At 38.1% G+C, this 26,670-nt stretch overlaps 1 protein-coding gene and 1 non-coding gene across 9 annotated transcripts in view; both read right to left on the reverse strand.

The window, feature by feature from the left end:
- Positions 1-26,670, reverse strand: part of TOGARAM1 (TOG array regulator of axonemal microtubules 1) — a 138,006-nt gene that overhangs the window by 50,107 nt on the left and 61,229 nt on the right. For 5 of the 8 annotated variants that reach the window (XM_059659113.1, XM_059659146.1, XM_059659105.1 and 2 more), the window contains 6 exons: positions 25,983-26,083; positions 16,038-16,187; positions 10,890-10,988; positions 6,458-6,633; positions 5,839-5,992; positions 5,502-5,636 (listed from right to left, as the gene is read on the reverse strand). In XM_059659113.1, the coding sequence (XP_059515096.1) occupies positions 5,502-5,636; positions 5,839-5,992; positions 6,458-6,633; positions 10,890-10,988; positions 16,038-16,187; positions 25,983-26,083 (815 nt within the window). The remainder of the gene's footprint in view (positions 1-5,501; positions 5,637-5,838; positions 5,993-6,457; positions 6,634-10,889; positions 10,989-16,037; positions 16,188-25,982; positions 26,084-26,670) is intronic. The other 3 variants (XM_059659121.1, XM_059659130.1, XM_059659139.1) reach the window with 3 other exon arrangements.
- LOC132223969 (U6 spliceosomal RNA) lies at positions 2,261-2,364 on the reverse strand. Its single transcript, XR_009450569.1, has one exon. It is a non-coding gene; the product is annotated as a U6 spliceosomal RNA (small nuclear RNA).

The following is a 26,670-nucleotide window of genomic DNA, read 5'->3' on the forward strand; positions in this document are numbered from 1 at the left end:
ATCCCATTTTGTAAAAATGTGTGAATATATCCCTGTCTTACTATACAACTGATAACTAAAAATGAAGCTTCAAGGCACCTGTATTTAGAATTCTAGTTGAATTATAAAAATATCAATTTTTGCTATTGGCATAGAATCAGTAGTATCTCATAAATCTTAAGCCTATATGTAGTTCTAAAAACAATGTTTTTTTCATAATCAGTGACTTCCAGATGAAAGGTATTTTCTTACATCACCCCTCAGTGCTCAGGATAATGTCATGAGGGTATTGCACAATGTAAACTTTGCAGGGAGGTGTTAGAAATGTATAATGGCTTTTATAAATGGGTAAAGATTTATTAGCTATTTTTCATGTTAATATTACTCTTAAAATAATATTAGGTACTAGAAAATGACTAGCATAAAAGTATTTATCCATCATGTTATTTGTAAGAAAATGTTACATAAAATATATGAGATACACAAATATAAGAAATTTCACTTGTTTCTACTCCCTAATTATGTATTCGGATGCACTTAAAATTCAAAGGAAGCAAGGTATTAACAATATTAGTTAACTTTAATAAAATATTTTGTGCTATATCTTATATCTGCTTTTACAATCTTTACTACATTTAATTTTCTCAAAAGCTGAGATAGATACTATCATCTCTATTTTATGACAGAAGATAATTGAGTTTTACAGAGGGTAAAAAACTTATTCAAGGTCTCAATGATAATGAGTGGCAAAGGCAGGATTTAGATCTAGGTCCACTATTACCTTTGATTTTATATAAAGAGGTCTAAGACAAAATTCCTGTTTTCAAGAAATTCACCACATAACTGACAAGAGATATTCAAATAGATAAATATGATATTTTGGATTACTGCAGTAATAAACTAGTAGCAGTCTTTATCAGAGTAAATTATACATGGGGAAGATGATGTAGCAATTAAAGAATATAATAAGTAACCCTGGCCAGTGTGGCTCAGTTGGCTGGTTTGATTCCTGGTCAAGACACATGTCAGGACTGTGGGCTCTGTTCCCAGTAGGGGGCGTGCAGAAGGCAGGCAATTGATGTGAGCTCTCATGTCAATGTTTCTCTCTCTCTGTCTCTCTCTCTCTCCCTTTAAAAAAACAAAATAAAAAAAACTTGCCAAGGATACCAATGATCTACTTGTTGCCAAATCCAATAAACACTGCTCTATATTAATTTCTTTTTGATATATATATATTGATTTCAGAGAGAGGAAGGGAGATGGAGAGAGATAGAAACATCAATGATGATAAGAGAATCATTGATCGGCTGCCTCCCACATGCCCCCTGCTGGGGATCGAGCCCGCAACCTGGGCATGTGCCCTTGACTGGAATCAAACCCAAGACCCTTCAGTCTGCAAGCTGACACTATCTACTGAGCCAAACCAGTTAGGGCTATATTAATTTCTTAAAAAAAAATAAAAAGAAAAAGAATATAATTAATAGCCCTGGTCCAGTAGCTCAGTTGGTTAGCATGTCCTCCTGATACACCAAGGCTGTAGGTTTTTTTTTTTATAATCTTTTTTTATATATATATATTTTATTGATTTTTTACAGAGAGGAAGGGAGAGGGATAGAGTTAGAAACATTGATGAGAGAGACACATCGATCAGCTGCCTCCTGCACGCCCCCTACTGGATCAAGCTCACAACCCAGGCACGTGACCTTGACCGGAATTGAACCCGGGACCCTTCAGTCCGCAGGTCGATGTTCTATCCACTGAGCCAAACCGGCCAGGGCAAGGTTGTAGGTTTGATCTCCAGTCAGGGCACATACAAGAAGCAACCAATGAATGCATAAATAAGTGGAAAAACAAATCGCTGGATGGGGCCTGCTGGCCAACCTCTTGGTCGGTCCCTTTCCCGGGTGCAGGCTCCAATCTCTCCATTTCTCTCTCTCTCTCTCTCTCTCTCTCTCTCTCTCAAATCAATAAATTTTAACCTAGCCGGTGTGGCTCAGTGGCTAAACGTTGATCCATAAGCCAGGAAGTCATTGGTTCCATTCCAATCAGGCACATGCCTGTGTTGTGGGGTTGATCCCCAGTGGCGGGGAAGGGGGCGTGCAGGATGTGGCCAATCGATGATGCTTCTCTGTCACCCATCAATGTTTCTATCTTTCTATCTCTCTCCCTTCCTCTCTCTCTAAAAATGAATAAGAACATATTTAAAACAAATAAAAATTTTCATTTTATTTTTCTTAAAATTTTTTTTCAATTACAGTTTATACTCAATATTACTTTGTATAAAAATATAGAATGCTTCATGAATTTGGGTGTCATACTTACACAGGGGCCAGGCTAATCTTTGTATCATTCCAATTTTAGTACATGTGCTGCCGAAGCAAGCACCCTCATTTAAAAAACAATTTTTTTTGGTATGATTCAGATTATAACCTTATTAGGTTTCATATGTAAGCCTGATATGTATAAATAAAAACCTCCAACTTGGGAATTTCATAACCCCCCAAAAATAACAAATACAAAATACTAGCTATTATTTGAGAATTTGCCTAATATTGTGCTAAGTGCTTCATTTACATTATCTAATTTCATTCATTCAGGAACCCTATCTGATAGTTATATTATTCCTACACTAGAGGTCCAGCGCATGAAATTCGTGCTGGCCCTGGTGCCCACCGCCCATTGCCACCCACCCCCGGTTCCCTGTTCACCATTGGGCGATCAGAGCCTGCTGGCCGGGGGGCGGGGAGGGGCGGGGGCAGGGACCGAGAGGTTGGCTGTTTCTGCCCTCTGGCTGGCTCCGGCCCCTGTCACATGTTGCCCTCTGTATGTGGGGCTACCAGTGGGGCAGGGGCCTTGGCCTGGCGCCGCTCATGTCTGCCACCACCCACCCCGGTTCCCTGTTTGTTATCAGGCAATTGGATCCTGCCCCAGGGGGAAGGGACCAAGAGGTTGGCAGGCAGGCCCCATCCAGCGATAGGGGCCTGTGGGCTGGGGCAGCTCCTGTGTTGAGTGTCTGCACCCTGGTGGTCAGTGTGCGTCATAGCAACTGGACGTTCTGCCGTTCAGTTGATTTGCATATTACCCTTTTATTATAAAGGATTATGAAGCCGTAACTGGTTTGGCTCAGTGGATAGAGCATTGGCCTGTGGACTGAGAGGTCCCAGGTTCGATTCCGGTCAAGGGCATGTACCTTGGTTGCGGGCACATCCCCAGTAGGGGGTGTGCAGGAGGCAGCTGATTGATGTTTTTCTCTCATCGATGTTTCTAACTCTCTGTCCCTTTCCCTTCCTCTCTGTAAAAAGTCAATAAAAAAAATATATATATATATATATAAAAGGATTATGAAGAAACTGATGCTAACATTTTAAGGATTCCCTTTCTATACTCCACCTAAATTAGAGAGAGAATAACTCATTATGAAAGAAATGTAGATAAATACCAAATTTTCAACCTTGCAGTTATATCAGTATCTTTAGCATTTTCATGTGGAAAAAAAAAAGAAAGAAAGAAAACTAAACAAAATTTTAGTCTTGAACAGGAGTTGTATACAATATAAATCCAAAGCAGTAATGCTCAAACTAAATTGGTTTTGTTTTAAACTTCCACCATATTGTAGACTAATACTCTTATAAAATACAATAAAAGTGTCATGGCAACGTCGAACTGTTAAAATAGTTGCTAAAAGTTTGCTTTCAGGCCTGACTAGTGTGCTAAGTGGTTAGACATGGGTTCCTGGGTTGCAGATTTGATACCTGGCCCTGGTCAGGGCTCCTGCAGGTGACAACCAATCGATGTGTCTCTCTCACATGGCTATTTCTCTCTCTCTCTCCTCCTCCTCCTCTTCTCCCTTCCTGCCTTCCACTCTCTCTAAAAATCAATGGAAAAAATATTCTCAGATGAGGATTAACAAAAAATAAATAAATAAAAGTTTACTTGCACCTTTTGTATTTATCTTGTAAGCATATTCTTCTGCTCAAATAATACCAGGGTGACTTCAAGGATGCACTCTCTTCATACTTCCTAGAAACACAATCTGTGAAGCCTCCATTATAGGCAAAATAATGAAATTAGGTGATGTCTCTAATAAGAATGAATACTTAAAAATTTATGATTTGGGTTGAGCTTCAACCCATGAACCAAGAGGTCACTGGTTCGATTCCTAGTCAGGGCACATGCCTGAGTTGTGGGCTCAATCCGAGTAGGGGGCACGCAGAAGGCAGCTAATCAATGTTTCTCTCTATAGATGCTTCTATCTCTCTACCCCTCTCCCTACCTCTCTCTAAAATCAATAAAGACATATTAAAAAAAACATAATTATGACTTATTGCTATTTTGTACTATTTGGTACTGTTAACTACTAGTGTAGGTAAGACGTTTTGTGGGTTTTTCTCCCAATAGCCTGTCTACACTTAACCAGTTCTTAGGGCCATTTTTCCCTAGTAACTTTATAGACGAACATCTCTCATCAGTAATACTCTCAACAATGATTAGTTTTGAGGATACAGGATTTTTTAAGTTTTCACAACTTGTTGCATTACAAAAGAATTACAAGCTAGGAAAAACCTGAGACATTCATCTAGCTCAAATATTTTTTATATTTATCTTTGAGAAGGTTAAATATTTATTTTTTCATACTTGTTTTTTTTTGTTGATACCTTGACTTTAGACTCAACATAAATTAAAGAATGTTTATTATAGTTCACACAGTTTATTCCTTAGAAGTAATTAATAATAAACCTAGCTAATAAGCAATAATCCTTAATGTTTGTTATAGTTCTCACAATATTTCAGTTCAACCTCTGATCTTACCTAGTTGCTACTATACCTCAGACCTTTTTAATATTTTTAAAAACAATACAGAGCCCGGCAGGTGTAGCTCAGTGGTTGAGTGTGGATCCATGAACCAGGAGATCACGGTTTGATTTCTGGTCAGGGCACATGCAGGGTTGCGGGCTCAATCCCCAGTAATGGATGTGCAGGGGGCAGCCGATCGGTGATTCCCTCTCATTGATGTTTCTATCCCTCTTTCCCTCTCCCTTCCTTTCTCTGAAATCAATAAAATAAAATAAAATAAAATAAAAACAATACAGGAAACATAGAGTCTACGTTTGGCCAGGTATGGAACCTTGTAAATACTCAATGAGAGGCTGAATAAATGATAAATATAATTTTAAAAATTCATGCCCTAATATAAACTAGCGTCAAAATCTCCATTATCTTACCTGTAAAATGGAAAAACTCTATTCAACGAAACAGGAATATTTGCAGGGAGCATGGAAGAAATCTTTGAGATAATCTGGATCTTTGGGATAATGGAGATATTTATAAAGACAGAAAATAAGGCCTGTTTTCAGGTCACAAAGCTAATTAAAAGGCAGAACTGATACTTAAAAAGCCAGGTCTGTCTAATGACTCCTACTAGTTTAGTGTTCTCTCCATCACCAATGAGCTGAACCAGATGTGGTCTCTTAAGCTCAACAAGCATGGTGACGTTACTCTTTACATTTAAACAAGTGACTTACCTGAATCTGAAAACACTAGAGATGGTGACCTTTTTAAACTGGCCCCTCCTTTCAATGGAGGGTTAAAGGTAATGTTTTCTAAAGAGGAACTCTCATTTTTTGATATTCCCACCTCATCTCCAAAAATATTTAAGTCTAGAAAAGAGAAAAACAATCAGTCACCTCCTGCGTATGAGTAATAGTTAATATTTATAATAGCTACTGGGTTTTATAAATTTCAGCATTATAGTTCTACATATTCCACTATTAGCCATATATAACCCTAAGTAAAACCTCATTACACTAGCTCCAGAATATTATTGTTAAAAAAGCACACCAAAAGCTAAATTCCACTTACTTTCTGATATCATTTTTTCAGTATCTGTATGTTTCATTTCCTCCCAGGGATTATGTTTCTTCTTTTCACAATCTTTAATGTCAAAAAGTTCCTTTTCCTCTTTTCTCTTTTGTTTCATCTTGCCAAAGGTAGATTTTGAAACAGAAAGTTTGACCTGCATTAAAAAGTTGAAATATCTGAAAGTACTCAGGGACTCTGACATTTAAAATAACTATCTTAATCTCAGACAACTGTATATAGGCATTAAATGTCTATATATAATATAAATCATACATTTCTTAGTTCTTACTTCAGGAATTCTAAAATAGAATAGAATTACATAGAGCTAATATCCAACAAAATTTGTGCCTGAGGATATTAGTCTGTACATATACACATGTACATACATAAAGTAACATAAAGTATAAAATACACTAGATGCTATATACCAGAACATGAACATATTTGGTGGAAAAAACAATAATTTATTATTTAAAAAATTAAGCATCAGAATTTTCAATTACATTGCAATTAAAAAATTTTTAACTGGAACACTTTCACCAACCCAAATCAGACATATACAAAACAATAATGTATGATAGGCTTAAAGTTACTCTAATAATTAAGCAAATAAACTTACATCTTTTTCATTCTCAACATCAAGATATGATGGAATACTTTGTTGGACTGCTCTTCCATAAATCCCTGATGGTGGTTCAATGCTTTGTTTAACTGAAAATCTATACCCATTTTCCACAGAAGATATCACTGATTGGCTACAGGTTGCTGGTGCTGAATTTGGACTTCCAAATACACCTGAAATCAACCAACAATAGATTGCCATTAAGTATCTATGTGTCACTCTGAAAAATAAAGTTTAAGACAAGGCTTTGGCCTTCAAGAAATGAACAATATAGTTAATAAGAAAAACATGTTAAATAATCACTCTATATATAAAAGCCTAAGTGACCATCCAACCGGTAGCTATGATGTGCACTGACCACCAGGGGGCAGATGCTCAACACACAGGCATGGAAACATGGAACAGGTTGTTTAATCTAAGAGGGAAGTGGGGATGGGGAAGGGTAGTAAGAGATTAACCAAAGATCTTATATGCATACTAGAGGCCCAGGGCATGGATTCGTGCACATTGAAAGGAAATTAATTCGAAGGAGGCCGGTGGGGCAGGACTGGGTGAGATGGACTGGGCACGCCCTGTTGCCAACCTGCCGTGGTCCCTCCCTGGCCGACTGCACCTGGGGTGGCACCGTGGCTCACAAGGTGTCTGCAGAGTGAGTGGGGTCTGTCTGGCAGCTGAGGATCCTTAGCCAGGCCTGCAGGAATTGGGCTGAAACCCGCTCTCTGACATCCCAAGGGGTCCTGGAGTGCGAGAGGGTATTCTGCAAAGTTGCTGTTGTACAGGGTGTGGAACGCAAACTCGAGTGTGCAGTAAATCAGATTCGGGGCCAACAATGCCCCAGTAACAACAGAACCCATGGCCAAAGGTGGAATTGTGTGGCCCTGCGAGGAATCGGGCTTCCTCCTCTATGGTTTTGGGCTGCGTCACCCGAGAACCGCTGCTGCCAACTAACTGCAGCTCGGCAGCTCCTGCGATGAGTGTCTGCCCCCTGGTGGTCAGTGTGCATCATAGCCACTGATCGGATGGTTGGATACTTAGCACATTAGCCTTTTATATATATACTAGTAGCCCGGTGCACGAAATTTCTGTACATTAAAAGGGAATTAATTGCCCTAACTGGTTTGGCTCAGTGGATAGAGCATCGGCCTGCGGACTCAAGGGTACCGGGTTCAAATCTAGTCAAGGGCATGTACCTTGGTTGCAGGCACATCCCCAGTGGGGAGTGAGCAGGAGGCAGCTGATCGATGTTTCTCTCTCATTGATGTTTCTAACTCTCTATCCCTCTCCTTTCTCTGTAAAAAATCAATAAAATATATATATTTTTTAAAAAGGGAATTAATTAGCAGAGATATTTTAATATTGCTATTTGCCCTTTCTCTATAATAGAAGTGTGAGAGGTGAAAGGAAATTAGTAAAATGTATATGAAAACAATATATAAATTTGTTAATAAACTAGAGGCCTGGTGCACAAAAATTTGTGCACTCAGCAGGGAGAGGGGGTCCCTCAGCCCGGCCTGTGCCCTCTCGCAGTCTGGGACACCTTGGGAGATAACGACCTGCTGGTTTAGGCCTGCTCCTGGGTGGCAGAGGGCAGGCCCAATCCCAGATTTATTATCAAAAGATTACGACCGAACATTTTCGAAGCTGAAGTATTAACAGGATCTGCAGAGGGAGAGGCTGTTCTGATTCCAAGAATTAATTTGTCCCCATCTGACACTGGCCTCCCATTTAAATTGATTCGATAACAGTTTCCCATGATGCCAGCATTTGTGACGACTATTGATAAATCACAAGGACAAACTCTAGACCAGGGGTCCTCAAACTACGGCCCGCGGGCCACATGCAAATACAAATATTGTATTTGTTCCCATTTTGTTTTTTTACTTCAAAATAAGATATGTGCAGTGTGCATAAGAATTTGTTCATAGTTTTTTTTAAAAACTATAGTCCGGCCCTCCAACACTCTGAGGGACAGTGAACTGGCCCCCTGTTTAAAAAGTTTGAGGACCCCTGCTCTAGACAAAGTAGGCATATTCCTACCTGAACCCGTTTCTGCACATGGTCAGTTATATGTTGCTATCTCTCAAGTTTGAAAAGCATGTGATGTTACAGTTAAAGTTCTCAGTACTTCATCACAAGGGAAATTAGTCAAGCACTCTGAAAGTGTTTTCACTCTTAATGTGGTGTACAGGGAGATATCAGAATAAGTTTAATCACTTTATCAGTCATTGTTTGCATCATTGTTGTTTTTATATTATGTTTTTGTTGTTTTCATGTTTTTGTTGTTTTCATATCATGTTTTTGTCGTTTTTTTATCATGCTTCTGTTGTTATATCCTTTTGTTACTGTTTATCCTATCTAATAAAAGAGAAACATGGTAATTAGCCGTACCTCGGCTACCCTTCCCATTGACTAGTCAGGGTGATATGCAAATTAACTGCCAGCCAAGATGGCGGCCGGCAGCCAGGCAGCTTGAAGCGAACATGAGGCTTGCTTGCTTCAGTGATGGAGGACTCCAACGTTCCCCGCCTGCCACTGCCGGCATCTGAGCTTGCAGTTTGAAATATTGTTACAAATATAGAAGCTAAACAAAACCCCAGAAACCTGCTTTCAGCCAGCCGGGATCTCAGAGCTGGAGTTGAAACAGTGTTTCAATTATAGAACCCAAACAAACTAGATATCTGCTTTCAGAGGCCAAGCCTCAGAGCTAAAGCTGGCCCTGATAAGGGGGAGCTCCCCAAACCCCTGATCACTCTGCGGTTCTGTGTGTGACAGGGTCCGGCGCCCCAACCCCGCCCCACGGGCCCTGCTCTGTGTGTGACAGGGTAGATCCATAACCTTCCCATCGGCCCAGCCCTGAGTGTGACAGGGTGCGGCGCCCCACCCCCATGATCCACCCTGCTCTGTGTGTGATGGGTCGGTTCCCCAACTCCCCTATCAGCCCTACTCTGTGAGTGACAGGGGGGGAGCTCCTCAACCCCCTGATGGGCCCTGCTCTGTGCATGACAGGGGGGAGCTCCCCAACCCCCTGATCGGCCCTGCTCTGTGCGTGACAGGGTACGGAGCCCCAACCCCCCTGATGGGCCCTGCTCTGTGCGTGACAGAGGGTGGCGCCGCAACCTCCCTATCGACCCTGCCTTGAGTGTGACAGGGGGCGGTGCCCCAACCCCCCAATCGGCCCTACCCTGAGCGTGACTGAGGGTGGCATTGCAACCTCCCAATCCGCCTTGCTCTGTGCATGACAGGGGGCGGCACCCCAACTCCCCAATCGGCCCTGCTTTGAGCCCGACCAAGGGCTGCACCTAGGGATTGGGCCTGCCCTCTGCCACCCGGGAGCAGGCCTAAGCCAGCAGGTCGTTATCTCCCGAGGGGTCCCAGACTGCGAGAGGGCACAGGCCGGGCTGAGGGCCCCCCCTCCCCCAGTGCACAAATTTTTGTGCACCGGGCCTCTAGTTTAAAATAAAAAAATAAAAGAATATATATTTTTAAAATATAAAAAAGAAGCAAGGATTTGAGCTGGGATTGGAAGACACAATGGATTTGGAGACCAGAGGAGGGAAGGATATCCTATGAAGGTAAGTATGCTTGTAAGCAGAGTTGAACAAGTATAAAGCATGAATGTGGAGTGAAGAAATTAGTTTGGTTTGGTACAAGGCAAGTAGAAAACTAAGAGAAAATAAGTTTGTAAGAGTAGGTTGGAGTCAATCTGAGGAGGGCCTTATAATGACTTAATAAGACTCTATCAGGTAAAGAAGTTAGGAAAGCTTTTCAGACATTTCATTCTTTTTACCAAAAATAAGATGTATATCCTCAATGCTTATCATCACATTCTAGTTTTTCAATTAAAACAGAGTCTAGTTGGGATGTGCTAAGTAACTTCATAGGGAATCCTTTCTCAATTCATATGGATGTCAGATCATGTTTTACACTTTAAATATCTTACAATTTTGTCAATTAAGTATCAATAAAGCTGGAAATACTCCATCTAGTTTTAAAGGATATTTGCAAATATGTACTACAAAGGTCCCCTAATCCCCCTAAGATATAACAGGTGTTAACTCTAATTTGGTTAGACACTATATAAGTGGTAATAAATTCATATTAATTTGTATTGATCCCTACATTCATAAATAAGGACTACCATTTGAATTTAAACTATGGTAAAACTGTCTTAGCTATCCTAAAAGTGCCTTAGATGTTTCCAAACTGTAGTTGTTATGTACATAAAACATCTCTCTGAAAATTACTGACGTGAGTTACTGTAGTTTCACTAGAAATGTGAAGTATTCACTTCTAATTCTTTCAATTTAATAACTTTTCAAAAAGGAAGTTCTATTCACCACCTGAACCAAACTCTCTTCTTTATTCAGATACTTTGCTTGTGAGTGAAGAACATGAAATACAATTAAAAAACTAAATAGATTTGAAATACCTTTTCCAACAACTACTACTGAATCTTCCGATAAGGTATTTGTGGATGTGAAGTCAAAATTGGTAACATGTTGTAAATTTGATGATGACCCTGTAAATCCTAAGGAAAAAAAAAAACACCCACATTAAAAAATACATAGTATTTGGGGATATCATAATATAGTCTTTTAAAACTAAAAATTTATTATATACAAAGAATTTTGCATTTATTTATTCACACATGCTCATTAATTCAATAAATATTTATAATTTGAATATCTAATATAGACTAGGCACCTTAAGAAGTTTATACATGCCAGTGTTAGTGGGAGAGATACACAAGAAAATAATCACATGCCCAGCCAGTGTGGCTCAGTGAAAAGACATATATCCAGATGTTATTTATAACGGCCAAGATATGGAAGCAACCTAAGTGTTCATCAACAGATGAGTGGATAAAGAACAAGTGGTATATATATACAAGGAAATGTAACTCAGCCATAAAAAAGAATGAAATCTTGCCATCTACAACATGGATGAACCTAGAAGGTATTGTACTGAGTGAAATAAGTCTGACAGAGGAATACAGTGCCATATGATTTCACTTAGATGTGGAATCTAAAAAATAAAATAAATGAACAAGCAAAACAGAGACTCGTAGACACCAAGAACATTTTTATAGTTGCCAAATCGAAGAGAAAGGGATTGCAGGGATGGGTGAAAAAGGTGAAGGGATTATGAAGTCCAAATTGATAGCTACAGAATAGTCATGGGGCTGTAAAGTACAGCATAGGGAATATAGTCAATAATATCGTAATAACTGTGTATGGTGTCAGATGGGTACTAGATTTATCAGGGTGATCATTTTAAGTTATATAATGTCTAATCACTGGGCTGTACACCTGAAACTAATATAATATTGTAAGTCAACCATGAGAAATAAAAAATTATTTAAAGTAAAAAAAGAAGAGAGCAGAACAACAATAAGAGAAAAATAATTGAAAAACCTGTTTATGTATACTCATACCTTTGTATGAACAAGAAAAAAGGCAGAAAAAAAATTATATATAAGTGAAACTGACAAAAATAGTTAATAAATAAAATGTGAGAGAAAAGAAATTAAGCAGATAGATTACTTTGCTAACTTGCTAAAGATAATGACTTGCTTTGCTTTTGCGTAAACATGACAAAGATTAAAGAAAGAAACCCATGTAGTTTATCATATTTCATATTTTTCTTTATAGTTTGGAATAATCAAAATTAATGTGCATTGTTCCAGCACATGCCAACTGACAGAAACATCTGACAGCCCCCAAAGATGGTCAGTAACAAAGAGAAGCAAATGTCAGTAAATGAAACAATTTACTCAATAGCCCACAAACATAAAATCTATATATAAACTATCAAGAGTTGGCTGAATAATTAGATAAATCACAGGAAATAGATAAAGAACAAGTTATCTATAAGTAATTTAATTTTTGTTATGAGAGAGGCTGACATAACTAATCATTTTTAATGTTACTTTTACTTTTTATACTATATTTTCTTCTAAACAAAGATGTATTGAAAGAAATATTGCTAAAATCTCACTTGGGATATATAAGGAAAAAATATTCTTTAAAGATACTTTACATATAAACTATCCTTATACAATCTCTTTTTGCTACTTCTATCCAATTCATCCAACTAGAGAAAAATATTAATGCATGGAATCTAGTTTGCTAACACTTCAAGCATTCATCATTAATAACTTTCTCAAGTTATTCATTGGGGCTCTAAGTTGTTATTATGTTATTAAACAGGTTCAAAAGGACAACCAGCAGAGGAGAGGAATGGAAAAAAGACAAAATTCTGAGATCTTATCCTACAAAAGTCTGAAGTTTACTGCAATATGAATTCACTCACATATACAACTCAATGGCATACTTCTTTGGGAAGTCTTTTCATTCCCTGCAACACTGCACTCAGTATTTACTTTAACCAGATTATTTGAGAATGCAATTTTTGAGTGATTATGCCTACTGCTACACTATTAATTTTGGTTGGCTCATCACCACCCCATTCCTTTAACATGTGGCACTCGGCACCTTCACTCATTCATTCATTTACTCTTCACCCGAGGATTTTTTTTTTTTTTTTTTTTTTTTTTTTTTTTTAGAGAGAGAGAGAGACAGACAGACAGACAGACAGACATTGATGGGTTGCCTCTCCTACATGCCCCACCAGGGATCAAACCCAAAATCTAGGTATGAACCCTGACCGGGAATCTAACCCACAAACTTTTGGTGTTTGGGACAATACTCCAACCAACTGAGGCACCCCACCAGGGCTGAACACCTTTATATACAAAGCATAAGACTAAGAGAGATATAAAGATAATAGTGTCTTTACTTTCAAGTATTTTGTCCTGCTTCAGGCTAGTAGAGTAGGGAAAGTAGCAGGAGAGTAGGGAAAACTTTCTAAAGAAACAGCTTTTAAACCAGTATTCTAAAAGTAGACATGACCTGGACATATTAAGATTGGGAAAAAGAATGTAGGAAGACTATACATACTAAAAAAAACCTACTATTAAAAATGCTAGAGCACAGGGCATGAAAGAAGGATAATAGTAAGAATTAATGCAAAAAGTTAAACTACATAGCCCTGGCCACTGTGGCTCCCTTGATTGGAGGGTAGTTCAGTACAAGGAAAGGTTGCAGGTTTGATTCCCGGTGAGGGCACATACTTGGGTTTCCGGTTTGGTCACTGGTCGGGGCACATATGGGAGGCAACCTATTGATGTTTCTGTTTCTTTCTCTCTCTCTTACATTCTCTGAAAATAAGAGGCAAGATGTTTTATTAGATTCCAGGGTGTGGTAATGAAGGCCCAAATTAAACTGAGAAGTACTTGTAGGATGGGTTGGTCACTGACTGAACTTGGAGAGTAAGGAGAAGATGACTCTAAAGTTTAAGTCTCCATAACTGGGACATGCTGATGCTGCTAACAGAAATGGATAACAAAGGTAGAGGAACAGGTCTGGAAAGAAAAGTAAGTTTGGTTTTGAACATGTATATTCTTGTTGACCAGATCTAGTGCATATTTAGTTTAGAATTAGAAGCCTGAGTCCAACCAGTATGGTTCAGTGATTGAGCGTCGACCCAGGAACCAAGAGGTCGCCCGTTAGATTCCTGGTTGGGCCTGGGTTGTGGTCTGATCCCCAGTGGGAGGCATGCAGGAGGGAGCAGATGGATGTTTCACTCTCATTGATATTTTTATCTCTCTCCCTTCCTCTCTAAAAATCAATAAAGACATTTAAAAAAATTGAAAGTATGAGTGTGAAGTAATTTTCTGGAGAATTAGCTGCTGGTCAAAAGATATACATATTTTTATGATTTTGCTTTATAAAAAAGAATACCATTAGCACTGAATGAATATATTCAGCAATTATTTCAAAACAATTACAAAGCACGGACAGTATGGCTCAGTGGTTGAGCGACATATGAATCAGGAGGTCACGGTTCCATTCCCGGTCAGGGCACATGCCCGGGTTGTGGGCTTGATCCTCAATGTGGGGTGTGCAGGAGGCAGCTGATTAATGATTTTCTCTCATCATTGATGTTTCTATTTCTCTCTCCCTGTCCTTTCCTCTCTGAAATCAATAAAAAATAAAAAAAGTTATGAAAAAGAAAATTTAAAAATTATATGTTAGGGTAAGGATTGCCTTTGGAAAGAAAAGTATATTTTGTATTTGATTTTCTTTACATGAAAAATAAAATATGCAAGAAAACATGAAACAACTCTGTCATTCTCTTCTTTAAATATGTTTTTGATTTTTAGAGAGAAGAAGGGGAGGGAGAAAAAGATAGAAACATCAGTGATGAAAGAGAGTCATTGATTGGCTGCCTCCTGCACGCCCCCGATAGGGATCAAGCCTGTAAACTGATGGGGAATGGAACCATGCCCTCTTGGTTCATAGGTCAACATTCAACCACTGAGCAACACCTGCCAGACTCCAGTCATTCTCTTTTATAAAAACAATGAACAACTGATCTCCTTGACAAAGAAAAGATATAGAATTACATTATGGATTAAATTATAAGAAATGTACACAAAAAAGAGAAGTTTCTAATCAATTTCTCTCTTACTCAATTTGAGTTATTTACTGCAAAATTATACATGTCCTGGAATGCCTGCACACATATGACTTAAGATCTCAGAAATAAGTAAAGTTGACCTTATTACAACCCTAGTTGCTATACATAAAAAATGACAGCTCCTTACACTTACCAGATGATTACAATGTTTAAATACAGGTTACTTCTAATTATTCTATTTAAATATTTATACCCTTAAAAAATCACTTACTCCTTGCCCTGGCCGTGTGGCTCAGTTGGTTGGAGTGTCATTCCGTGCAATGAAATTTGGTTGCCCATTCGATTCTTGGTGAGGTCCCAAACCTAGGTTGTGGATTTGATTGGTGGGCATACATATGGGAAGCAACTGATCGATGTTTCTTTCTCATATTGATGTCTCTCTCTCTTTTTTCTTCCTCCCCCTTCCTCTCTCTAAAGTCAATAAACATATCATGAGGTGAGGATTTAAAAAAATCACTACTCCTTAACCTAAGGGAAATTTTTTAAATGCAGCTGTAATAAGAGCTCTGAAAAAATGGAAAGAGCAGTCACAGAGATGCTACTTGCTACTAAAACAAACAAACAAAGAATGTAAATTGTTAGTGATAATAAAGAAGCCTTCCCAGGTTCTACCACATGGAAATTATATTCCAGTTTCCATAGTTTTACTCCATGGTTACAACCTACGTAGGCATCTGAGAGTCATTTACTCACATGATTTCTCCACCCATTTTAGTGGTAAAATGTCTTATGAAAAAAAGTGTGTGAGTGTGTTCTGGGGCGGGAGGCACTGTCAGTAGGGATTCCCTACTTTTAACCTACTGGGCAGTTGCTTCTCTGCACTGGCTCCTCAGGCAAGCCCATAAGCCAATACATGAATTATGTGTTCTCCTACTTAGTAAAATTATTTAAGCAACAACATATTAGCAGAAGGGTAAGAGAAAAAATTTCAAAACTGAGAAATTTCAATCAATGTTTCTCTAACGGCAAGCTTAGGGAGAATTCTGATTTAGAGACAATCAGTCTTAAAAATTAACTTGCTATGAAATTTACTAACCTTTTGTATGCTTATGTCTTGGGTGTTCCTTATTTTGTATTTTTAAAACACTAGAGGAAATGTCATGTGACCTAACATCTTCAAAATCACCACATTCAAACCCATAGTTCATACGTTGACCAATTATGCTTACGTTGGATGTTGTAATCCCTACAAAATAAAATAACAAAAATATTTATTTGAATGATTTAAGTAATATGATAGAGATACATATCTCCCCTCTAAATCTATCTTGCCTTCTACCCTTTTAAAAATGTCATTAATATAACAATAGAAATTATAACATTATAGTAATTTTAAAAGTTTTACCTTATTTTAAATTTTGTATTACTTTTTACTTACTAGCAGATAAGAACATTTATTATAAGCCATACTACAGCATTTTACAAAACAGGCTTTAAAATTACAATGAAATATAAAATTCAATGTTGAAAGAGATAATAAAATACATATATTTTAAAAATATGACAAACATATCATGTTTAAATGACATTTTAAATTTTACAGCAAAAAGAAAAATTTTAAGCCTAAAATGTTTAAACTGTGTCTTGAGACATCCTTTGCATTGAAAGGCTGTTGGTTTGACACTCCATTCTTTTCTTAATATATATTTTTATTGACTTCAGAGGGGAAGGGAGAGGGAAAGATAGAAACATCAATGATGAGAGAATCATTAATTGGTTGCCTCCTGCACACCCCCAATGGGGGATCAAGCCCACAACCCAGGCATGTGCCCGGAACTTGAGTCAAACCGTGACCTTCTGGTTAATAAGTCGATGCTCACCCACTGAGCAACACTGGCCAGATTATCTCCCATTCTTGTGTAATGGGTCTATACTGGTCTGGCTGGTGAGGCAGTAAACTATATCGTGAATAAGAGCTCAGAATCTGGAATCTTACTTCCTGGCTTTATTGTTTGAAAATATTTTCTTTTTTAAAAATTTATTTTAGAGAAGGAATATGAGAGACAGAAAGAGACAGAAAGAGAGATGGAGAGACATGGGTGTGAGAGGTAAATCAATTGGTTGCTTCCCATACTCTACCCAACCAGGGATCCACCTGCAACCTGGTATGTGCCCTGACTGGGAATCAAACCTGAGACCTTATGGTGCACAGGAAGACACTCCAAGCAACTGAGCCCCATTGGCCAGGACCCTGGCTTTAAAACATAGTACCACCACTTAAAATGCTGACAGAACTTGGGCAACACGCTTAACCTTATTTGTAAAATGGGTATAACAGTAATACTTCTTCCAGAACTGTTGTGAGGATGAAATTAAGAAAATAGATGTAAAGGGTTTAGCAAAGTGCCTAGCATATTATAAATACCCAAACAAATCAAAACTTTAATGTAGGCCTCCTTTTAACAAATATCAAAAATTTAATCTATATGTTTGGATGTTTAAACTGACCACCCTATGCTAATACTCTGCAGCTGTGAAAACCACTGTGTACTAAATGAAAGTCCTAGGCAATATATATTTGAGTCACCATCCATTTTTATATATAGCTCCTATGTAAACCATTAAGCAGTGATAACAACATATCATGCTTTTAATATAGTTGCGGGTATTTTAATAAAATGATAATGAGGAGAGGAAGTGGGTGGTTGCAGGGGGGCTAGAGAGGACTGTAAAGGGCACTGGGTCAGTTCATAGAGAATGATTTAAAACTATCTGATAATACCCTGGCCAGAATGGCTCAGCTAATTAAGCATCATCCTGTGCATTGAAACGCTGTTGGTTTGATTCCTGGTCAGGGCACATACCTGGGTTGTGAATTCAATCCCCAGTCCTGGCACTTATGGAAGGCAACCAATTGATGTTATCTCTCAAATCAATATTTCTCTCTCCCTTTCTCTCTTCTTCTCTCCCTCTCTCTAAGCAATGTCCTTGGGTAAGGATTGAAAACAATCTGATAAATAAATTATAGAGAACTTCCAGGAATAAAGTGCCTATCTTTCCAAATACTTCTTAGTTTTTAAAAAAAATATATTTTATTGATTTTTAACAGAGAAGAAGGGAGAGGGATAGAGAGCTAGAATCATCAATGAGAGAGAAACACCGATCAGCTGCCTCCTGCACACCCCCTACTGGGGATGTGCCCACAACCAAGGTACATGCCCTTGACTGGAATTGAACCTGGGACCTTTAGTCCGCAGGCCAATGCTCTATCCACTGAGCCAAACCGGTCAGGGCTTCTTCTTAATTTTGATATTCATAAAGTAAGCATCATAAAGATACTGGCTTTGAGTGGAAATGCTTTCTATTAATAGGTGAGACTAATCGTTAAAACCAAGAGCTGGTTCTTTAGGGATGTTCTTTTTAAGCATATACATACATTTTTATTGATTTCAGAGAGGAAGAGAAAGGGAGAAAGAGAAACATCAATGATGAGAGAGAATCATTGATCAGCTGCCTCCTGCACACCCCCTACTGGGGATCCAGCCCACAACCCAGGCATGTGCCATGACTGGGAATCCAACCGTGACCTCCTGATTCATAAGTTGGTGCTCAACACTGAGCCATGCCAGCTGGCTAAGAGCTTGTTCTTTTTTATTTTTATTGATTTCAGAGAGGAAGGGAGAGGGAGAGAGAGACAGAAACATTAATGATGAGAGAGAATCATTGATCAGTTGCCTCCTGCACGCCACCTACTGGGGATTGAGCCCACAACTCAGGCATGTGCTCTTGACCAGAATAGAACCTGGGACCCTTCAGTCCACAGGCCGACACTATCTACTGAGCCAAACCAGCCAGGGCTAAGAGCTGGTTCTTTAAAAAGCTAAACAAAAATGACAAACCTTTAGCATCATACTTCCTGATTTCAAACTATATTACAAAGCTAGTAATTGAAGCAGTGTGGTATTGGCATAAAAACAGACACATAATTATTGAAACAGGACAGAGAGCCCAGAAATAAAACAAGTTATATATGGTGAGTGAATTTACAATAAAGGAGCCAATAATATACAACAGTGAAAGGACAGTCTCTACAATAAATGGTGTTGGGAAAATTGGACACCACATCCAAAAGAATGAAATTGATTATCTTATAAACTACACAAAAAATTAACCCAGATGGATTAGATGATAAGCTCATTGACATCAGTCTTGGAGATAAGTTTTTGGAATTAACACCAAAACCAAAGGCAACAAAAGCCAAAAATAAGCAAGTGGGATTACATTAAACCAAAAAGCTTCTGCAAAGCAAAGCAAACCAACAAAATGAAAAGGCAAATTACAGAATGAGAAAAAATACTTGCAAATCATATAACTGGTAAGGGTTTTAATATCCAAAATATATATTTTAAAAACTCATGCAACTATATCTCAAAAAACCCCCAAACAATCCAATTTAAAAATGGGCAGAAGATCTGAATATAAATTTTTCCAAAGAAGATATAAAAATGGCGAACAGACACATGAAAAGATGCTCAACATCACTAATCTTTAGGTAAGTACAAATAAAAATCATGATATATTACCTCACACCTGTTAGAATAGCTATTATCAAAAAGACAAGAAATAACAAGTATTGGTGAGGATGTGGAGAAAAGGGAACACTTGTGCACGGTTGGTGGGAATGTAAAGTGGTGCAGCCACTATGGAAAACAGTATGGAGGTTCCCCCCCAAAACTAAAAACAGAACTACCATATGATCCAGCAACTTCGCTTCTGGGTATATAACCAAAAAAACCAAAACCACTGCCTTGAAAAGATATCTGCACTTCCATGTTCACTACAGCATACTTTATGATAGCCAAGATATGAAAACAACTTAAATGTTCACCTATGGTTGAATGGATAAAGAGATGATATAGAGACACAATGGAATATTATTTAGCCATAATAATAAAATCTTGCCATTTGCAACAATATGGATAAAGCTTGAGGGCAGTATGCTAAGCAAACTCAGACAGACAGAAAAGGCAAATACTGTATGATCTCCCTTATATGTGGAACAAAAAACCCTCATAGATAGAACAGATTGCTGGTTGCCAGAGGAGAGGGCTGGGGATGGGCCAAATGAGTGAGGGAGTCAAAGGTACAAATTTCCAGTTATAAAATAAATAAGTCATTGGGATTTAATTCATAATACTGTACTGCATATTTGAAAGTTGCTAAAAGAGTAGATCTTAAAAGTTCTTATCTAAGAAATAAAATTCTATACCTGTATAGTAACAGATGTTAATTAGATTAGTGGTGATCATTTTGCAATGCATACAAATATTGAATCATTATATTATACACCTGAAACTAATATAATGTCTTATATCAATTACATCTCAATTAAAAAAAAAAAATTGGTGATACCAATATAATGCTATGGGGAAAAAGTTCACTATAATATCATTCAGAAAATTTAGCACTATGTGCTATAATAGATAGTGGTAGAATATATGTGGAAATATTTATTGGAAGTGCTGTTGTAAGGACAGATTAGGTTAATAGTTTTTACATAATTATTTTTGTTTTTTTCTTCAGATAGTCTTAATTATTTTTTTATTTTAACAATTAAATAATAAACTTGTAGAAATTTTTTGCTTACTGAAAAGAAAACAAACCCCATCCCACATAATCAAAAAATATAAACTCAAGTTTATAAAACCCTAAACCAGCGGTTCTCAACCTGTGGGTCGCGACCCCTTTGGCGGTCGAACGACCCTTTCACAGGAGTCGCCTAAGACCATCCTGCATATCAGATATTCACATTACGATTCATAACAGTAGCAACATTACAGTTATGAAGTAGCAACGAAAACAATTTTATGGTTGGGTCACAACAGGAGGAACTGTATTTAAAGGGCCAGAAGGTTGAGAACCACTGCCCTAAACCATTAGCAACTTGACATTTTGACAGTATATTACATTTAACCAAGACTATCCTATACTGAATTCAATAACAGTGTTTCTAAAACTTGATCCTAGAAATACCTAAGTTGTTAAAAATACAGATCACGAGAGAACCAAGATGGCGGCATAGGTTAACGCCGGAGTTTGCTGCTTTGAACAACTACTTCAAAAGTGAAACTAAAACACGGAACGGACATCACCCAGAACCACAGGAACGCTGGCTGAGTAGAAGTCCTACAACTAGGAGGAAAGAGAAACGCACAGGGACACTCAGAGGAGGCGCAGTGGTGAAGTCAAATTCTGAGGTGCGGAGTGCGAGGAGCGGGCTGGCGGCGGAGGGCGCGGTTGTTGTTTTCAATCGGGAGGGAGTCGCAGACTCTGAGCACCAGATCCGGGCGAGTCTTTAGGGACCCAGACTCAAACGGGAGAAGCGGGACTGTCTGGCTTCGGTCAGAGCGAGTGCAGCTTTCTCTCCGAGCTTTGCAGCGGGTACTGGGACTCAGAGAGGCAGAGCCCCTGGGGACAGGACTGAGAGCCTCCATAACTGCTCTCTCCGGCCCACCCTGTTGATCCTGTGCGACCCGCCCCGCCCAAGCCCTGCACAGAGGCATTTGCCGGATAGCCTCAGGCAAAGGCTAGATTAGCACCTCCCTAGAGGACAGAAGTTCTCTCACTGCTGACACAGCTGATTCTCATAGCCACTTGGCCTGGAGGTCAAACCCTCCCTGGAATTAGCTACAACAATCAAGATTTAACTATAAGACTTCGAACAAAGACCACTAGGGGGTACACCAAGGAAGCATAACAAAATGCGGAGACAAAGAAACAGGACAAAATTGTCAATGGAAGATATAGAGTTCAGAACCACACTTTTAAGGTCTCTCAAGAACTGTTTAGAAGCTGTCGATAAACTTAATGAGATCTACACGAAAACTAATAAGACCCTCGATCTTATATTGGGGAACCAACAAGAAATTAAGCACACACAGACTGAAATAACGAATATTATACAGACGCCCGACAGCAGACCAGAGGAGCGCAAGAATCAAGGCAAAGATTTGAACTGCGAGGAAGCAAAAAACATCCAACGGGAAAAGCAAAATGAAAAAAGAATCCAAAAATGCGAGGATAGTGTAAGGAGCCTCTGGGACAGCTTCAAGCGTACCAACATCCGAATTATAGGGGTGCCAGAAGATGAGAGAGAGCAAGATATTGAAAACCTATTTGAAGAAATAATGACAGAAAACTTCCCCCACCTGGTGAAAGAAATGGACTTACAGGTCCAAGAAGCGCGGAGAACCCCAAACAAAAGGAATCCAAAGAGGACCACACCAAGACACATCATAATTAAAATGCCAAGAGCAAAAGATAAAGAGAGAATCTTAAAAACAGCAAGAGAAAGAAACTCAGTTACCTACAAGGGAATACCCATACGACTGTCAGCTGATTTCTCAACAGAAACTTTGCAGGCCAGAAGGGAGTGGCAAGAAATATTCAAAGTGATGAATACCAAGAACCTACAACCAAGATTACTTTATCCAGCAAAGCTATCATTCAGAATTGAAGGTCAGATAAAGAGCTTCACAGATAAGGAAAAGCTAAAGGAGTTCATCACCACCAAACCAGGATTATATGAAATGCTGAAAGGTATCCTTTAAGAAGAGGAAGAGGAAGAAAAAGGTAAAGATACACATTATGAACAACAAATATGCATCTATCAACAAGTGAATCTAAGAATCAAGTGAATTAATAATCTGATGAACAGAATGAACTGTTGATTATAATAGAATCAGGGACATAGAAAGGGAATGGACTGACTATTCTTTGGGGGGAAAGGGGTGTGGGAGATGTGGGAAGAGACTGGACAAAAATCGTGCACCTATGGATGAGGACAGTGGGTGGGGCGGGAACTGGGAGGAGGGGAGATATGGGGGGGAAAAAAAAGAGGAACAAATGTAATAATCTGAACAATAAAGATTTAATTAAAAAAAATAAAAATAAAAATACAGATCACTAATCCTAAAGATTGATTCATTAGTGTGAGGCGAGGACTAGAATCTGTATGTCATATGTATTCCTGGTTATTCCTAGGATTAGGCAAGTTAGAGAACCACTAAATATTAGACAATGTTGAAAAACACAGAATATTGCCTTTTCAAGTATGTACTGTTGTAAGAATGATCACTCTAACATAACTTAAATGACTCACAAGGTCATAGAACTAGGTTCTGAGGGAAACACACTAGAATTTCTAAGTCTATTCTTTTCTACTTCCAAAGACATTCTTCCAAACGAGGGCTCCACTTTTATAAACTAGATACAACCTAGCAATAGCATGTTTCTTCAAATGTACATAAATATTTGTAAAGCTACAAATAAGTTATTAGAACAATCAGCCTTAAAAAAGTATTGAAGAGTAAGTTTATGTATTGTATTTCTTTTTTTTTTTAAATACATATTTTATTGATTTTTTACAGAGAGGAAGGGAGAGAGATAGAGAGTTAGAAACATCGATGAGAGAGAATCATCGATCAGCTGCCTCCTGCACATCTCCTACTGGGGATATGCCCGCAACCCAGGCACATACCCTTGACCGGAATCGAACCCGGGACCTCTCAGTCCACAGGCCGACGCTCTATCCACTAAGCCAAACCGGTTTCGGTGTATTGTATTTCTTTATGTCTTCCCTTTAGGGGAACAAATGCCAAGTGTCCACCATGCATTAGGTGCTTTATATGTTATACATCTAAATCTTCAGTACCCTTCTCAAGGTTTACATCATCAGACAAGGAAACTGAGTTTCAAAGTGGTTAAGTAACTTGCACAGTTCATGAATATGGTTATTAAATATTAAATTAGGATTATAACTAGAGTCTTTCAGATTCCAAAGCACATACATTGTCTCCCTGTGCCTAGTAGAGCTCTTTGTTGAATACTACCTTTGTGAAAGCCAGTATACCAGGCACAAATGGTTGAGTTCTGTCGTGATTATGACAGAAATTTGGTAGATAATTTAGAGGTAAATAATCTCTGGGAATCAAGACTCTGAGAGTCCAAAAAAGTAAAACAACTGAAATACCAATATAAAGATGTCAGTGCAAAATGTAATATCACAAAAGAATGAACAATTTTATTTATGAATTGGGGAAGGCTGCCCAGAAAGAGCAACTGAACTGTTTTCACACCTGAATAAGTGTGATGTGAATTCCAGATTTCATCCAGAAGAAATGGTATGCACCACTGCAAAGAGATTGGAAAAGGTATTGAAGATGATCTGATTTAACTGGAACACAAGCTACAAAGAGGGAAGTAAAAGATGAGGCTGGAGAGGTGGGCAAGGGCCAGATCATGGAAAAATGTCCTGAATAAATTTAGGCTGGGCAACACAGTCAGATTTACACTGTGGGGAATAGATTGTAAGTGAATGAGACTATGATTGGAGAGAAATCTTAGGAGGCTAAGTAGGTAAGAAATGAATAAGAGTGATAGTGGGAATCAAACTGAGATGAATTTAAGACATATTTAATAGCAAGAAATTAATAATTATAGCAAACAATTAGCTATATATATAGCTTTTTAGGACAGTAAAGTAGCCTTAAAAGTTGATAGGATTTTTATACTGAGATCATGTGAAAATAAGTATTATATCCTAATTTGTTATCATTTATTCATAATTCCATACAGTTTACTAATCATAAAAAAATCATATGCAGTTCCCATCCTAAATAGACAAGAATCCAAATATTTTTCTAATTGATTACTAATAAATTATTTTTTTGTGAAAAATGATTATAAATTAGAGACTTCCAGGTTAGTTCACAAAATGTTTAACATAAGATACACATGAACTCAACTACTAGTTAAATTTTTTAAACTGATTTATAATAATTTTTCATAAAAAACAATTTATTAGTAATCAATTAGAAAAATATTTGGATTCTGATCTATTTAGGATGGGAGAGCATTATGCTGAGCGAAATAAGCCAGTCAGAGAAAGATAAATATCACATGATCTCACTCATTTATGGACTATAATGAACAACATAAACTGATGAACAATAACAGATCCAGAGACAGAGAAGCATCGATCAGACCATCAAACCTCAGAGGGAAGGTAGGAGAAGGTGGGGGTAAGGGGGAGAGATCAACCAAAGGACTTGCATGCATGCATATAGACCTAACCAATGGACACAGACAATAGGGGGGTGAGGGCATGCATGGAGGGGTGAGGGGCAATGGGGGGATAATGACACATTTGTAATATCTTAATCAATAAAGAAAAAAAAAAGAAATTGTCTTTTGTGATGTCCAGTGGTTCTCAAACTAAGCTGCCTATTAGAATTACCTGGAAAGCTTTCAAAAACTGATAGCCAGGTCTCTTTCTATATCAATTAAGTCTAAATGTTTAGGAGCTATGGGCTTACAGGGAGATCATTTATTCAGGTAAATACTTTTTATAAAAAACATATATTTTTATTAATTTCAGAGAGGAAGGGAGAGGGAGAGAGAGAAACATAAATGATGAGAGAGAATCATTGATTGGCTGCCTCCTGTATGCCCCACACTGGAGATCGGGCCTGCAATCTCGACATGTGCCCTGACTGGGAATCAAACTGTGATCTCCTGATTCATAGGTCGATGCTCAAACACTGAGCCATGCTGGCTGGGCCAGGTAAATACTTTTTCTTCCAAGAATAATACACTATTTATTCTTGCCAAAATGTCTTTTTAAGGAGTTAAAAGGATTAGTCCTAATTGGTAACTATAAAATTCTAACTCTGAAATGTATACATTATCATTTCTGACATCATTTAAAAATCATACTTTCGCCAAAACCGGTTTGGCTCAGTGGATAGAGCGTCGGCCTGCGGACTGAAAGGTCCCGGGTTTGATCCCAGTCAGGGGCATGTACCAGGGTTGCGGGCACTTCCCCAGTGGGGGATGTGCAGGAGGCAGCTGATCGATGTTTCTCTCATCGATGTTTCTAACTCTCTATCTATCTCTCTTCCTCTCTGTAAAAAATCAATAAAATATATTTAAAAAAATCATACTTTCTATAAATCACATTCATAAAACAGTCATACAATACCTGTACTGGGGCTTTGTTCAGCTATTTGAGAGATTTTATTCTTTCCAGAAGAAAGACTTGTTAGACAAAGTTTTGATCCAAATGTTGGTAATATGTCTGACCTACAATGAAACAAAATAATTTCAATAAACATTTAATATCGAGAGCTATTCAATACTCTTAAATCAAACAGTCTTTATACTTTTTATTAATTCACTAAACAGGCAGCAACAAGTATAAAAAACTATGGCTCAGAATGTTCTTCCAAGAATAATACAATATTTATTCTTGCCAAAATGTCTTTTTAAGGAGTTAAAAGGATTAGTCCTAATTGGTAACTATAAAATTCTAACTCTGAAATGTATCCATTATATAAAATTCTAACTCTGAAATGTATCCATTATCATTTCTGACATCATTTAAAAATCATACTTTTTAAAAATCATAAATTTTTTTCCCCATTGATTTCAGAGAGGGAGAGAGAATCAATGATTGGCTGCTTCCTGCATGCTCCCCACTGGGGGATTGAGCTCACAACCATGGCATGTGCCCTGACCAGGAATTGAACTATGACCTCCTGGTTCATAAGTTGACACTCAATTATTGAGCCACACCAGCAGGGCAAGAATGGTTTTTATTGGTATTCCTAGTTTGCTTTTTGAACTTCCAATCTTTTGAACATACAGTCAATTCTTAATTAATCATGAGA

The sequence above is a fragment of the Myotis daubentonii genome, chromosome 1 (assembly GCF_963259705.1).
Source record: "Myotis daubentonii chromosome 1, mMyoDau2.1, whole genome shotgun sequence".
Classification (NCBI taxonomy): Eukaryota; Metazoa; Chordata; class Mammalia; order Chiroptera; family Vespertilionidae; genus Myotis; species Myotis daubentonii.